The following is a 16237-nucleotide window of genomic DNA, read 5'->3' as shown; positions in this document are numbered from 1 at the left end:
TTAAACAGCACAATGTAACTCCAAGTCAATCACACTTCTGTGAAATCAAACTGTCCACTTAGGAAGCAACACTGATTGACAATAAATTTCACATGCTGTTGTGCAAATGGAAAGACAAAAAGGTGGAAATTATAGGCAATTAGCAAGACACCCCCAATAAAGGAGTGGTTCTGCAGGTGGTGACCACAGACCACTTCTTAGTTCCTATGCTTCCTGGCTGATGTTTTGGTCACTTTTGAATGCTGGCGGTGCTTTCACTCTAGTGTAGCATGAGACGGAGTCTACAACCCACACAAGTGGCTCAGGTAGTGCAGCTCATCCAGGATGGCACATCAATGCGAGCTGTGGCAAGAAGGTTTGCTGTGTCTGTCAGCGTAGTGTCCAGAGCATGGAGGCGCTACCAGGAGACAGGCCAGTACATCAGGAGACGTGGAGGAGGCCGTAGGAGGGCAACAACCCAGCAGCAGGACCGCTACCTCCGCCTTTGTGCAAGGAGGATTAGAGGAGCACTGCCAGAGCCCTGCAAAATGACCTCCAGCAGGCCACAAATGTGCATGTGTCTGCTCAAACGGTCAGAAACAGACTCCATGAGGGTGGTATGAGGGCCCGACGTCCACAGGTGGGGGTTGTCTTACAGCCCAACACCGTGCAGGACGTTTGGCATTTGCCAGAGAACACCAAGATTGGCAAATTCGCCACTGGCGCCCTGTGCTCTTCACAGATGAAAGCAGGTTCACACGCACATGTGACAGACGTGACAGAGTCTGGAGACGCCGCGGAGAAAGTTCTGCTGCCTGCAACATCCCCCAGCATGACCGTTTGGTGGTGGGTCAGTCATGTGTGGGTGGCATTTCTTTGGGGCCGCACAGCCCTCCATGTGCTCGCCAGAGTAGCCTGACTGCCATTAGGTACCGAGATGAGATCCTCAGACCCCTTGTGAGACCATATGCTGGTGCGGTTGGCCCTGGGTTCTTTCTAATGCAAGACAATGCTAGACCTCATGTGGCTGGAGTGTGTCAGCAGTTCCTGCAAGAGGAAGGCATTGATGCTATGGACTGGCCCGCCCGTTCCCCAGACCTGAATCCAATTGAGCACATCTGGGACAACATGTCTCGCCCATCCACCAACGCCACGTTGCACCACAGACCTCCAGGAGTTGGCGGATGCTTTAGTCCAGGTCTGGGAGGAGATCCCTCAGGAGACTATCCGCCACCTCATCAGGAGCATGCCCAGGCGTTGTAGGGAGGTCATACAGGCACGTGGAGGCCACACACACTACTGAGCCTCATTTTGACTTGTTTTAAGGACATTACATCAAAGTTGGATCAGCCTGTAGTGTGGTTTTCCACTTTAATTTTGTTGACTCCAAATCCCACCTCCATGGGTTGATAAATTTGATCCATTGATAATTTTTGTTGTGGTTTGTAGTCAGCACATTCAACTATGTAAAGAAAAAAGTATTTAATAAGAATGTTCATTCATTCAGATCTAGGATGTGTTATTTTAGTGTTCCCTTATTTTTTTGAGCAGTGTATATATAATATATAGGTTCTCTAACTGCAACACATTTTTTTGTCCATTCAAGCATGTCTCTGAAAAGGGGCTAATCTACATGCACCATTGTTAACATCAGCTCATATGCATTTGCAAAAGTCCCCCAATCATTTGCTTTGAATCAGACAGAGCCAGGGATCCTCAATTAAATTTTCCCCCGCCATTTCAGTTCTTTAATGATATTTATTTTCCTTCCTTGTTTATGAGAGAAGCCAAGGAAGAGAGAAACGTCAAAGTAATTTTTGTAGGATTTTGGTACTTAAAATATCCACATCTATTTGTACAGATCCAGGACACTATTTTCAAAGGTAGGTTCATGAATCCCATTTCGTCTCTACTTGTCACAGTTCACCTTCCGTTGACCCCAGAGAGCCCTCGGATCTTTTCTTCATTCCCATGGCAATTATGAAGCGTTGCGACAGGCTTTGTCTGCTGTGACGCACCTCCACAGCTCTCCAGACATGCAATTACTGTCCATATATAGGTGGTCGTTTCTCATATTGTTCACCCAATGTGCATGGAAAGAAAATTTATAAAATAGGATATAATGGGTCCTATGTGACATGCAGGACATCAGATCCAGGTTTATCTGTTCAGTGTCTACCAAAAATGATAGTTTCAAGTCATATGGCTACAGAGTTAATAAACTCAGCAAAGAAATGTCCCTTTTTCAGGACACTGTCTTTCAAAGATAATTCGTAAAAATCTAAATAACTTCATTGTAAAGGGTTAAACACTGTTCCCATGCTTGTTCAATGAACCATAAACAATTAATGAACATGCACCTGTGGAACGGTCATTAAGACACTAACAGCTTACAGACGTAGGCAATTAAGGTCACAGTTAAGAAAACCTAGGACACTAGAGGCCTTTCTACTGACTCTGAAAAACACCAAAAGAAAGATGCCCAGAGTCCCTGCTCATCTGTGTGAACGTGCCTTGCTGCAAGGATGCATGAGGACTGCAGATGTGCCAGGGCAATAAATTGCAATGTCCGTACTGTGAGACGCCTAAGACAGCACTAAAGGGAGACAGGACAGACAGCTGATCGTCCTTGCAGTGAAAGACCACATGTAACAACACCTGCACAGGTTCGGTACATCCGAACATCACACCTGCGGGACAGGTACAGGATGTCAACAACAACTGCCCGAGTTACACCAGAACGCACAATCCCTCCATCAGTGCTCAGACTGTCCGCAATAGGCTGAGAGAGGTTGGACTGAGGGCTTGTAGGCCTGTTGTAAGGCAGGTCCTCAGCAGAAATCACCGGCAACAACGTTGCCTATGGCACAAACCCACCGCCGCTGGACCAGACAGGACTGGCAAAAAGTGCTCTTCACTGACGAGTCGCGGTTTGTCTCACCAGGGGTGATGGTCGGATTCGCGTTTATCGTTGAAAGAATGAGCGTTACACCGAGGCCTGTACTCTGGAGCGGGATCGATTTGGAGGTGGAGGGTCACAGCATCATCGACTGAGCTTGTGCATGCAGGCAATCTCAACGCTGTGCGTTACAGGGAAGACATCCTCCCCCTCATGTGTACCCTTCCTGCAGGCTCATCCTGACATGACCCTCCAGTATGACAATGCCACCAGCCATACTGCTCATTCTGTGCGTGATTTCCTGCAAGACAGGAATGTCAGTGTTCTGCCATGGCCGGCGAAGAGCCCGGATATCAATCCCATTGAGCACGTCTGGGACCTGTTGGATCGGCAAGTGAGGGCTAGGGCCATTCCCCCCAGAAATGTCCGGGAACTTGCAGGTGCTTTGGTGGAAGAGTGGGATAACATCTCACAGCAAGAACTGGCAAATCTGGTGCAGTCCGTGAGGAGGAGATGCACCACAGTACTTAATGCAGCTGGTGGCCACACCAGATACTGACCGTTACTTTTGATTATGACCCCCCCCTTTGTTCAGGGACACATTATTCCATTTATGTTAGTCACATGTCTGTGGAACTTGTTCAGTTTATGTCTCAGTTGTTGAATCTTGTTATGTTCATACAAATATTTACACGTTAAGTTTGCTGAAAATAAACGCAATTGACAGTGAGAGGACGTTTATTTTTTTGCTGAGTTTATATCAATAGTATATTATTGTGCTATTGAGTCTTTTTAATTTATCTGCAGTCCAACTAACATTTATCTAAGCAATTTGGGGGCAGTTTCCAGAGGCACTGTAATGTCTGTACCAGTTCTGCCATTGAAAAGTTACTTGGCACCATCTGCTGTTCATGAGMGGTATCACCAACAGGGGCGCCGCCAGGGATTTTGGGCCCCATGAAAAGATATCACATTGGGCCCCACCACCACAGGCCACACCAACCCTGCGCAATTGCTGTAACCACACACCTTCAGAACCCAATCAAGCCATTCAAAGCTTTAAATAACTCTACCTTTGCAGGCTTGCAACTCTCTTGTATTCCAATATTTACTGTACGATATATACTGACAGTGAGCTGTGAAAATATAACACTGTGCAGACATGCATGCAACATTCTGCATACAGTGGAATTCACTATTTGATCCAAGAYTGATACCCTCTATAAGAAATGTGCTAAAGGCCATCTTTTACAGTCTAAATTACATTTTAATGGTACAATTCTTGAATGGAAAATTCTCTTAACATTAATGAATAACTTAAAATAAATAACTTAAATATACATKAACCTATTCAACTACAATAAATTAACATTATCATCTATAGAATGATATAACAAATAAAATAATRAAATCAGCAGCAGATTGTTGAACTAAGTATACATACCAACTAGAAAATAAGCTGCTGTAAAAGTGGAAACTGAAAATGGAAAACAAAATGGAAATGAAAAGGCCTGATGGTGGYGCTAGAKGAAAGGTCAAGTGGTCACCAAATCAATAGGTTTCTTTCACTTGGTCTTGATTGTGCACAACAAATKTTATGACAATCCAGCCATTACTTTGAGATACATCCTRTTCTGTCTTGTTCTCAGTCTGTGGGCATCATGTGTGTAGTGATCCAATATCCATAGCCATGCCATTTAACAGTTATCACTGGCCCTTGCTCAGCCTTACTCACCAAGAGCCCAGCGCCGGGCCTTCTTGCTAGCAAAGTCACTGATCAAGTCTTGAAGTCCAGCTTTCTAGCTAACAGACTTTCAATGGACAGCATGGCAAGACTGCAAAGCTTGTCCTGGGACATAGTGGACCTCAAATAGTTTATCAGTTTTAGCTTACTGAAAGCTCTCTCGCCACTAGCAACAGTCACAGGCAGTGTGCAAAATATATGTAAAGCAATGCACACTTCTCCAAAAATGCTTTGCAGCTGCATCTTCCAAATTGCATTCAGGAGACCAAGAGGGGACAAGTTAGGGGGGGAAGTGGCAGCATATACAGTGTTCAGGTGTCTTACTTCATTTTGAAACTCAGGTGTAAGTTCTCTGGAATACTTCATAAATCTGTGGTTGGCACACAGAAGGGACTTTATCCTCACTAAACTGCCAAACTTTCAGAACAGCAGAGAATTCTTCTACAATTTTTTCAGTGGTGTGGAACCTAGTGTCAAAGTCACTTATGATGTTGCCATAGCAGTAAAAAAAACACTGTGTTCCGAAACACCGTTGCTGCACTGTCCTGAGCTGTCTCCTCTTGAGAGGTCTCCTCGTGKAATCTCTTCCTTTTCCTCTGGCGGCTGTGTTCCTTGCTAAATTGAGGTGCAACATCCATTTGCGTAGAAATCAGTGTTGCCTCAGACAGCAGAGACTCCCATCCATCTCTAAGAGCCTGCATCTCTTCCTTTAAGGCTCTGATATTGGCTGCCTCTGTGTCATCAGAGATTTTTCCTGTCGTTAATGCATTGCAGTACCTATGTCATTCAACACAATGCTGCCCATCTCYTTCAGTTGGGAGTCGGGCTGGTTCAGGGGTATGGGGATGGGGAGACAGGGCTGCTGAGCCTGAAGCTGCATCTGTTGGGCCTGGCACCAGGCAGGGGCAAGTGATTTAGTATGAATAGCTTGCTAAAAGTTTGCCTGCATTGATTATATGTCGGCTAAAACATCTCTGGATGTTTACTTTTTAACAAAAACAAGAAAATTAAAAGAAACCGCAAGTTTTATTAGTACATTGTAAATCAAATATTATATTAATGACAATAGGTTAATAATTTAATATAGAATTTATTTTTACCTAATGTTCAACAAAAAAAATGAGGGCCCCTCAGTCACAGGCCYTTAGAATCATCCAACCCACCCCCTCCCCATATGGCACCCCCGATCACCAAGATTAATATTGTGATAGGTCCATTTTATTTATACACAACATCAATCATTTTGTATTATTCATTCATTTAAACAAATAATTAGTCCCAAATGGGTGGTATCATTTACAAAAAATAAGAGATATTTTAGAGTAATATCTAACTCACACCTCCAGAGAGTATGGACCAGACAGTGATCAGAATTTTGAGCTCCTCAATTCAGTTGGTTTCTCCTCCTCATCAAGTCCGTTTTCAATAGTCCCGCTCTCTGATGTTCTAAGATCAACAAGTAAAAATCAATAAGTATGGTGCTTGCTTCAATTCACATACTTCACAATTCAAATATAGACAGCTAAAATGTCGAAAACAGAGGGGTTACTYACATTGTCTTCTCCACGAGTGGGTCTATGTAGTCTTGGAGCTCAGTGTTGAGGGTCTCTGGCAGTAGAAAGCACAGCCCCCCGCCGATGAAGGGCAGGAGGCCACAGATGAGCATGGGCAGGGCCTGGTGGTACACCTCTAGCAGATGCATCAGAGGGGCCAGGATGCCCGCCCCACGGGCACACATGGAGTTCAGACCCACACCATTCTGYCTGCAAGGAAGACATGAAGAAGGACATTGCAATAAATGTATCCAAAAGTGGATGAGGAGAAAATTTGACATGTATACACAGTATGAAGAATGAGGATATTATTCTGCTGTAATAAACAGTATACATTGGGAATGTAACTAACCTTACAACGGTGGGATAGAGYTCAGCAGTATATACATAGACAATAGTGAARGAGGCTGCTATAGCAAACTTTCCAGTCACTGCAATGACTGTCACCAATACTGGAAGGTCTAAGGGTCAAAATAAGACAGAAATAAGTACCACCAACAGGTATGTTTCAGAATATAACGCCAACTACACCAAGTTCAGGGAAATTTGACAAAGATAAAACATTTGAATGSTACACACTATAAACCCAGATAGGGTAGATGGTTGAGCATTTGCATAACTGGAAACAGCCTTCGGTAGTCACCTTCAGGAATAGCAAGAATTAGGAGACAAGCTGCTCCACCAAAGAAGAGAGTGCCTGCCTGACAGAGCCTCCTGCCCAGGCGCTCCAGGAGGGTGTAGCAGCCCAGGCGAGAAAGAATCTCTGCCAGGCCAAAGATGAACTGGGTCAGGTAGATGTCCAGGCCAAAATGGCCCACGTTAAGACTCACGCCGAAGTAGACCAGGCTGGTCACAAACCTGCCCCAAGGGAGAGTGGAAAAAACAGCTTGTAAAAACAAGATGGGGCATGAAGAAATGCACGCCATGAAGGAATGGACTACAATTGTTGTGAATTAATGCATTTAAACAGTATTTTGAATATTGATCATAACAGATGTTAAGTTTGTATTTAGCTAAGTCATTGGTCACACAAACCAGATGTAGCTCATGGTGAGAGCACGTTTCCTCAGGTTGGGTATCTTGAAGAGGTCCATCATACTGCCCGTTGTAGACGTGTTCTCAGCCTCCAGCTAGAAGAAGATGCAACTAAATAATCTATACCACAAATGCAACTTCATATTATATATATATATATATATATATTTTTTTACATGTTTACATTCTGTATCCACAAAGTAAATTTATTCCAGTAAGGATGGTTAAATCACCATGTCGAGTAATGACTGGGGGACCTCTCTCCTGTTGACCGCAGCTGCCCTCTGGAGCTCCTGCCTGGCCTCATTCTGCCTGCCTTGAGTTAGTAGCCAACGGGCCGACTCTGGGAGAATCCTAGCGTGTACACACCCACACAATATTGGTCTACAAATCCCCAAAAATGTGTGGTCATCCAAATATCCCTTCCAAAGAGGTAACTACACAATACATAAATAAGCCTTTGCTTTGATGAGAGGACAAACTCATCCACATAAAAATCAAACCTTACATCAGTATCTGGGGGCAATTTAATCGTTCCTTCCCTCCACCCGCTGCCCACGCACAAGCCACCATAAGGTATGAAGGTCAGGCTCCCCATAAGGTATGAAGGTCAGGCTCACCATAAGGTATGAAGGTCAGGCTCACCAGAAGGTATGAARGTCAGGMTCACCAGAAGGTATGAAGGTCAGGCTCACCAGAAGGTATGAAATTCAGGCTCACCAGAAGTAGACAGCCAGTAGGAGGACGGGGCTGGAAAGCACCAGCTGCAGGGCCCTCCAGTTGCGGACCCCGTAGGCGATCCACGGCAGCAACATCAGCCCCACGGCATAGAAACATTGTGAGATGATGGTGAAGAGGGCCCGCTTAGATGTACTGGTCCACTCAGCCCCTTCCAAATAGGAAAATAACTATCACACACTACAATGGTTTGGGGCTGTCAGCTCACCCAATAGTCAAACACTGTTTRATGATTGTAGACAGTACAAGGTGTTATATTTTGGCTAATTGAGATTAGAGATTGGAGTTTATGTGGTAAGAGACAACCTGGGAGTATTGCCCCACCTAGCACAAATGTGTTCATGGCAATGCCTGATATTGTCATGCCGACCACGAACCGAAGGCTAATGTAGACATAGATGTTGGGGGAGAAGGCAGCGGCCACTCCAAACAGCAATTGGAAGAGCAGGGAAACGAGGATGGCGAAGCGACGACCAAACCTGCGGGGGTATTTCACATTTTTGGGGTGACYTCTTCACTAAACTTGTGACAATTTAAAAAGTGGGTTGTGTGTTTTACCTGTCTGCCATAGGTCCAAACACCAGGGACCCTATTAGGAGGCCGGTCATGTAGATGGACTGTGATGCGTCACTCACACCTTTGTTGTCACACACCARGTTAAACTGATGAGAAGGAAAGGAAAGAGGAGAGAATTTAGTTGCCTTTGATGATAAGGAAATGGATTGCTTCTTTTCATAATAAAAGCAACATATATGCTTTTAATCTCTAATCTAATCTCACAATATATCAGATACAGTGCATTCGGAAAGTATTCAGACCCTTTGACTTTTTCCCAAAAATGTTACGTTACAGCCTTATTCTAAAATGGATTAAATCGTTTTTTCCCCCCTCATCTATCTACACACAATACCCCATAATGACGAAGCAAAACAGGTTTTTATAAAAATACATAACTGAAATATCACATCTACATAAGTATTCAGACCCATTACTCAGTACTTTGTTGAAGCACCTTAGGCAGCGATTACAGCCTCGAGTCTTCTTGGGGATGACGCTACAAGCTTGGCACACCTGTATTTTCTCCCATTYTTCTCTGCAGATCCTCTCAAGCTCTGTCAGGTTGGGATGGGATGCACAGCWATTTTCAGGTCTCTCCAGAGATGTTAGATCAGGTTCAAGTCCGGGCTCTGACTGGGACCTCTCAAGGCCATTCAGAGACTTGTCCCGAAGCCACTCCTGCGTTGTCTTGGCTGTGTGCTTAGGGTCATTGTCCTGTTGGAAGGTGAACCTTCACCCCAGTATGAGGTCCTGCGCGCTCTGGAGCAGGTTTTCATCAAGGAACTCTCTGTACTTTGCTCTGTTCAGCTTCCCTCGATCCTGACCAGTCTCGTAGTCCCTGCCGCTGAAAAACATCCCCAAAACAGGATGCTAACACCACCATGCTTCACCGTCGGGATGGTGCCAGGTTTCCTCCAGATGTGACGCTTGGCATTCAGGCCAAAGAGTTCAATCTTGGTTTCAGACTAGAGAATCKTGTTTCTCATGGTCTGAGAGTCTTTAGGTGCCTTTTGGCAAACTCCAAGCAGGCTGTCATGCCTTTTACTGAGGAGTGGCTTCCATCTGGCCACTCTACCATAAAGGCCTGATTGTTGGAGTGCTGCAGAGATGGTTGTCCTTCTGGAGAGATGGTTGTCCTTCTGGAAGGTTCTCCCATCTCCACAGAGGAACTCTGGAGCTCTGTCAGAGTGACCATCGGGTTCTTGGTCACCTCCCTGACCAAGGCCCTTCTCCCTCGATTGCTCAGTTTGGCCGGACTGCCAGCTCTAGGAAGAGTCTTGGTGGTTCCAAACTTCTTCCATTTAGGAATGATGGAGRCCACTGTGTTCTTAGGGACCTTCAATGCTGMAGACATTTTTTGGTAACCTTCCCCAGATCTGTGCCTCGACACAATCCTGTCTCTGCGCTCTAAGGACAATTCCTTCGACCTCATGACTTGGTTTTTGCTCTGACATGCACTGTCAACTGTGGGACCTTATATAGACCGGTGTGTGCCTTTCCAAATCATGTCCAATCAATTGAATTTACYACAGGTGGACTCCAATCAAGTTGGAGAAACATCACAAGGAATATCAATGGAAACAGGATGCATTTGAGCTCAATTTTGAGTCTCATAGCAAAGGGTCTGAATAGTTATGTAAATAAGGTATCTGTTTTTAATTTTTTATTAAAATAAAMATTWACTGTTTTCGCTTTGTCATTATCAGGTATTGTGTGTAGATTGATGAGGATTTATCTGATTTAATCAATTTTAGAATAAGGCTGTAATGTAACAATRTGGAAAAGGTCAAGGGGTCTGAAAACTTYCCGAATGCACTGTATCTGTGGATATAAAAGTGAATAAAGGTTGAAAACAAGACCTAAGCATTGACTTCATGAACAAGTCAAGGCCATTCTTACATAACTAAGGTATAACTCTGATATACAGTTGAAGTCGGAAGTTTACACACACCTTAGCCAAATACATTTAAACTCAGTTTTTCACAATTCTTGACATTTAATCCCAGTAAAAATTCCCTGTCTTAGACCAGTTAGGATCACCAAATTATTTTAAGAATGTGAAATGTCAGAATAATAGTAGAGAGAATTATTTATTTCAGCTTTTATATTTTTCATCACATTCCCAGTGGGTCAGAAGTTTACATACACTCAATTAGTATTTGGTAGAATTGTCTTTGTTTAACTTGGGTAAAACGTTTTGGGTAGCCTTCCACAAGCTTCCCACAATAAGTTGKGTGAATTTTGGCCCATTCCTCCTGACARAGCTGGTGTAACGGAGTCAGATTTGTAGGCCTCCTTGCTCGCACATGSKTTTTCAGTTCTGCCCACACATTTTCTATAGGATTGAGGTCAGGGCGTTGTGATGGCCACTCCAATACCTTRACTTTGTTGTCCTTAAGCCATTTTGCCACAACTTTGGAAGCATGCTTGGGGTCATTGTCCATTTGGAAGACCCATTTGCGACCAAGCTTTAACTTCCTGACTGATGTCTTGAGATGTTGCTTCAATATATCCACATAATTTTCTTTCCCCATGATGCCATCTATTTTGTGAAGTGCACCAGTCCCTCCTGCAGCAAAGCCCCCCATAACATGATGCTGCACCCCATGCTTCACGGTTGGGATGGTGTTCTGCGGCTTGCAAGCTTCACCTTTTTCCTCCAACATAACGATGGTCATTATGGCCAAACAGTTCTAGTTTTGTTTCATCAGACCAGAGGACATTTCTCCAAAAAGTACAATCTTTGTCCCCATGTGTAGTTGCAAACTGTAGTCTGGCTTTTTTATGACGGTTTTGGAGCAGTGGCTTCTTCCTTGTTGAGTGGCCTTTCAGGTTATGTCGAAATAGGACTCGTTTTACTGTGGATATAGATACTTTTGTACCTGTTTCCTCCAGCATCTTCACAAGGTCCTTTGCTGTTGTTCTGGGATTCATTTGCACTTTTCGCACCAAAGTACGTTCATCTCTAGGAGACAGAACGTGTCTCCTTCCTGAGCGGTATGATGGCTGCATGGTCCCATGGTGTTTATACTTGCATACTATTGTTTGTACAGATGAACGTGGTACCTTCAGGCATTTGGAAAATGCTCCCAAGGATGAACCAGACTTGTGGAGGTCTACAATGTTTTTTCTCTGAGGTCTTGGCTGATTTCTTTTGATTTTCCCAAGATGTCAAGCAAAGAGGCACTGAGTTTGAAGGTAAACCTTGTAATATATCCACAGGTACACCTCCAATTGACTCAAATGATGTAAATTAGCCTAACAGAAGCTTTTAAAGCCATGACATAATTTTCTGGAATTTTTCAAGCTGTTTAAAGGCAGAGTCAACTTAGTGTATGTAAACTTCTGACCCGCTGGAATTGTGATAGTGATTTATAAGTGAAATAATCTGTCTGTAAACAATTGTTGGAATAATGACTTGTGTCATGCACATAGTAGATGTCCTAACCGACTTGCCAAAACTATAGCTTGTGAACAAGAAATTTGTGGAGTGGTTGAAAAACGACTTTTAATGACCTAAGTGTATGTAAAGTGTATGTAAAGTGTATGACCTAAGTGTATGTAMACTTCCGAGTTCAACTTTATATACAACAAGTGCCTTCAAGGGACACAGATTTAAAACACAGAACATAGTGATTGATGTCTAAACTTTTAGGAGAAAATTAGGGACATTATGAAAACTATTGTCAAGCTGCCAAATCAAATAGCGTAAACAGAACCAAACTAACTTGGGCTATCTGCACAAAACTGAACTTCTCAACAGGTAGTGCATAGAGTTAAATAGGAGTTGGGGTAATGCAATGATTGCGCTCATCCCTACCTCTGTCACCAGAGTGGGGTTTCCTTGGGGTGTGTCGTAAACCCACCCATCTGTACAATATATGGTGCTGTTGATTCCTTGCTCTTGAATTGTTTCCAAGTCCAAGTCCACCGGTGTGAACATACGACAGCTCTCATATTCCCCAACATCATTCATTGGAAGTGTGAGATTTTTCTGTTGGTCATAGGTCAATTTGGGTCCACGGGCGAGTATCCAGTCGGTGTTGCAGTGGTGAGGAAAATTCATACCTGTGAAAACTTGGCTGAACATGTGAAAGGCCATGAATATGTTGGGTATCGATATTGCCAACAACAGGCGATTTTGAAACGCTCCAAACTCACCAACTACTGGGAGTATCTTTCCGAATGCAACCATTCTCTTCTCGCCTGGGGTCCTGCATGGAAGACATTGGAAAATGAATCCAAGAAAGCCTACCACTTTTGTAAAATAGGGGCTACCTACCTAAAACTATTAAGGATTCTTTGACCAGTGGTACCCCTTTAGGAGAACCCTTTTTGGTTCCAGGTAGAAAGGTTGGTTCCAGGTAGAAAGGTCAAGGAACCAAAAAAGGTTCTCCTACAGGGACATCCAAATGATAATTCATGGTTATATATTTTATTTAAGGTTTATTTTTGAATTGTACACATTGTCAGCTAAAAGCTGAATTGCAGCATACATACGCCTATGTAAGTAAGTAAATAAAAAAATATGATATGCAGTATACAGTACAATATTACAGTTAAGCAGCACTAAGCAGTCTCACAAAGGCATAGGGATGTTGTAATATCTGTCAATCTGAGTAGGGGGAAGGTTCAGATTGTGATTGGATCGGGTAGATCTGCCACTGAATTGGCCTTTCTTCTGAGGTAGCCATTTGTTGTAATCCTGGGATTTTGCAAGCTTCTGGGCAAAGGATCTGCAGAGATGGGTGCGACCGGACTCCAAGCCCAGGTCATTGCATGCAGGAGGTGTATGGTGCCCATGATGATTTTGTTTTGAATGTCGTTGGATGTTCTCAAGTTGGTTGTGTTGGTGGGCTGTGAGACCTGGGTGCCATACTGGAGCGGCGTACTCTAGCACTAGATGGACAAAGCAGGTGTAGAATGTCAGAAGGTCTTCTGGGAGGAAGGTTGAAGTGGCGATGATGGTTCTTCATGAAGAGCCTTCGGTTTCCTTTTGTGGTAATGTCGGAGATGTGTATGTCCCATTTTAGGTTGGCTTGGAGTGTAACACCAAGCACTTTGGTGCTGGACACAACCTCAAGTGTGTGGCCGGAGATGTATAATGGAGGAAGGTGTCTTGATTCTATGAGGTTCGGGTCATCCACAAAGRCCTAGGAGTTGGATAGGGTAMCCTCTGATTTTTATTTTATTTATGCAACCTTTATTTAACTAGGCAAGTCAGTTAAGAACAAATTCTTATTTACAATGACGGCCTACCAAAAAGGCCTTCTGCGGGGACGGGGGCTGGGATTTTTTTTTAAATACACACACACATAGGACAAAACACATATCACGACAAGAGACAACACAACACTACATAAAGAGAGACCTATGACAACATAACAAGGCAGCAACACAAGACAACACAGCATGGTAGCAACACAACATGACAACAGCATGGTAGCAACACAAAACATGGTACAAACATTACTGGGCACAGACAACAGCACAAAGGGCAAGAAGGTAGAGACAACAATACATCACGCAAAGCAGTCACAACTGTCAGTAAGAGTGTCCATGATTGAGTCTTTGAATGAAGAGATTGAGATAAAACTGTCTAGTTTGAGTGTTCGTTGCAGCTCGTTCCAGTCGCTAGCTGCAGTGAACTGAAAAGAGGAGTCACCCAGGGATGTGTGTGCTTTGGGGACCTTTAACAGAATGTGACTGGCAATAGATGATATCTCAGATAGGGGGGAGTGAGGCCTAAGAGGGTTTTATGGGTCTTGTGACGGGTATACAGAGATGATCAGTTTACAGAGGAGTATAGAGTGCAGTGATGTGCAGTGATGGCCGAATGGTAAAGAACATCTAGCCGTTCGAGAGCACCCTTACCTGCGCCATTGACGTGAGCCACGAATASAATTGGACCAAGCCGTGTGCCCTGGGGGAGGCCACAGGAGARTTCTTGGGCCTGGGATAGAGTCTCATGGGATCTTGTAACCTGGCTACGCCGGAATGGATGTTTCAAATTCATGGCATGATCTGTGGTCGGACAGATAATTGCAAAAGGTGTTTCATTGCAATTGCGTGATCCACAAGATCAAAGGCCTTGCAGTAGTCTGTCAGGACCCATGTGCTGGAGGTGCCTCTGGTGTCTGCTGTTCTGTACAGGCAGTGGGTGGTTGAGCGTCCCTTGAGGCAGCCAAACWGTTGTTTGGAGATGTTCTTTTGAATATCCTGTGTTGCCCATTCAGCAACAAAACCTTCACACAGAAGGGGCGTGAGCGAGATGGGCCGTAGCTGGTCAATCCTCGGTGGATCACTCTTCAGCAGGAGGACTATTGTCTCCTTCCATTGATGTGGACCCACTCCTTCAAACAGGGAGGTGTTGAAGAAGTCAGTCAGGTGGGTGGATATTGCAACAGCAACTTCCCTGATGAGTCTGCCACTGATGAGGTCAGGACCTGGGGCTTTTCTGGTTGGAACGGAGAGTAGTTTCCTGTGCATTTCCCATGGTTCAACAGTAGGGAGTGGCATAGCTGACAAAAATGCAGGTAGGTCTGACAGGTTTAGTGTAGGTAATGATGTGGTGACAGATGAAAACTTGGCATTTATAGCATTGGCAATGGCAGAATGGTTGTCTGGGTCGAGCCTGTCAACTTTGATGGAGATTTTTACTCCTGGTCAGAGATTTATTTTGATGGTACCTGCTTTTTGCTAACCATAACGAGTGTAGCATACAAGTCATAAAGAGTGAACAGTGCATCAAAGATGCAGAATTTTCTTTAAAAAGGTCAAATATGTTATTTCCAGTCACATAAATAAACCTATATTTTAACCCCAGAAAGCAACCTGGCCTTTGATTAATACACTCAGCTTATTATTACTGACCATCAAGTCGACCTAAAATAGTCAGTCTAGTGTGGGATAGAAAAAAATCACATTCTGAAAAAGCACTAATATTGTGAAATAGCCCAAATGCAAGTCGTGTCATCAAGTTTAAGGCCTACCTTTACCAGGTGAGTCCCTTGCCTGGCCCCCGCTATTTTGCCTGCGCAACAGGGTAAAGGTGGTAGCAGCACAAAGTACTGTACAGTGTAGTTAACTGATGAATTGACGTGGCAAAATGTTAACTCTTGAGGGAGTTCTATTATCCTGAGCCGCGTAGCAACGGTCAATGGCCCGTGACGCGAACGGGCAAAAGTGGTGAGGGATGAGCGCCAGTTTCAACTCGAACAGTAATCTGCGCCAATAGATCATGTTGTCAACAAGGTAGCATGATGCATCGTCCAGAAACATAAACACATCTATTTTCCATAAAATATGTATTCGAATTTYCAAACTACTTTTCAGTGGGAAGGCAGATAAAGCGTTTTTATMAAAAACAATCAATTTTGCATGTAAAAAACAACACAATGTACTCATTACTCCATGTGCTTATGGCCGGTTCAAAACAACTGTGAACTCGAAAAAAAATACAAGGTCGAATCATGACGTCAGTGATATTCAAATCGGAAAGTCTGAGCTCTTGAAAGAGGTCCGAGTTYCCGAGTTGGAATTCTGAGTTGGCTGACTATTCAAATGATTTTTCCCAGTTAGAGTGCGTTTTTTTCGTTCCGAGTAACCAGTTMTTTTTAACGCGCATTTGTAGCCGACTTCGCTGCGGACTTTGACGGGTCACCCGGCTGACGCCCGGGAGGCAGCTCAGTTCCAAAGCGAATGCAATCACCCGTCACCCGCTATAAACTC

The 16237-nt window shown here is 44.0% G+C and overlaps 1 protein-coding gene across 2 annotated transcripts; it reads right to left on the bottom strand.

Moving 5' to 3' along the window:
• Positions 1-5838: 5838 nt before the first annotated feature.
• Positions 5839-16037, bottom strand: slc22a13b (solute carrier family 22 member 13b). Of its 2 annotated transcripts, XM_023989008.2 has the most exons (12): positions 15499-16037; positions 12668-12720; positions 12327-12588; positions 8507-8610; positions 8273-8427; positions 7931-8099; positions 7444-7564; positions 7211-7305; positions 6819-7033; positions 6528-6636; positions 6176-6385; positions 5839-6068 (listed from the first exon to the last, which is right to left on the bottom strand). In XM_023989008.2, exons 3-12 carry the CDS (start codon positions 12570-12572, stop codon positions 5990-5992), a joined length of 1503 nt encoding a protein of 500 aa, XP_023844776.1. In that variant the 5' UTR covers positions 12573-12588; positions 12668-12720; positions 15499-16037; the 3' UTR covers positions 5839-5989. The 2 variants fall into 2 exon arrangements, with proteins under 2 accessions (XP_023844776.1, XP_023844775.1); XM_023989007.2 differs by having other exon boundaries at positions 12327-12720; positions 15499-16022.
• Positions 16038-16237: the final 200 nt, after the last annotated feature.

This window comes from Salvelinus sp. IW2-2015, linkage group LG6.1, assembly GCF_002910315.2.
Source record: "Salvelinus sp. IW2-2015 linkage group LG6.1, ASM291031v2, whole genome shotgun sequence".
NCBI lineage: Eukaryota > Metazoa > Chordata > Actinopteri > Salmoniformes > Salmonidae > Salvelinus > Salvelinus sp. IW2-2015.
Note: the sequence above shows the minus strand (reverse complement) of the source record. Positions and strands in the feature narration are given on the sequence as shown.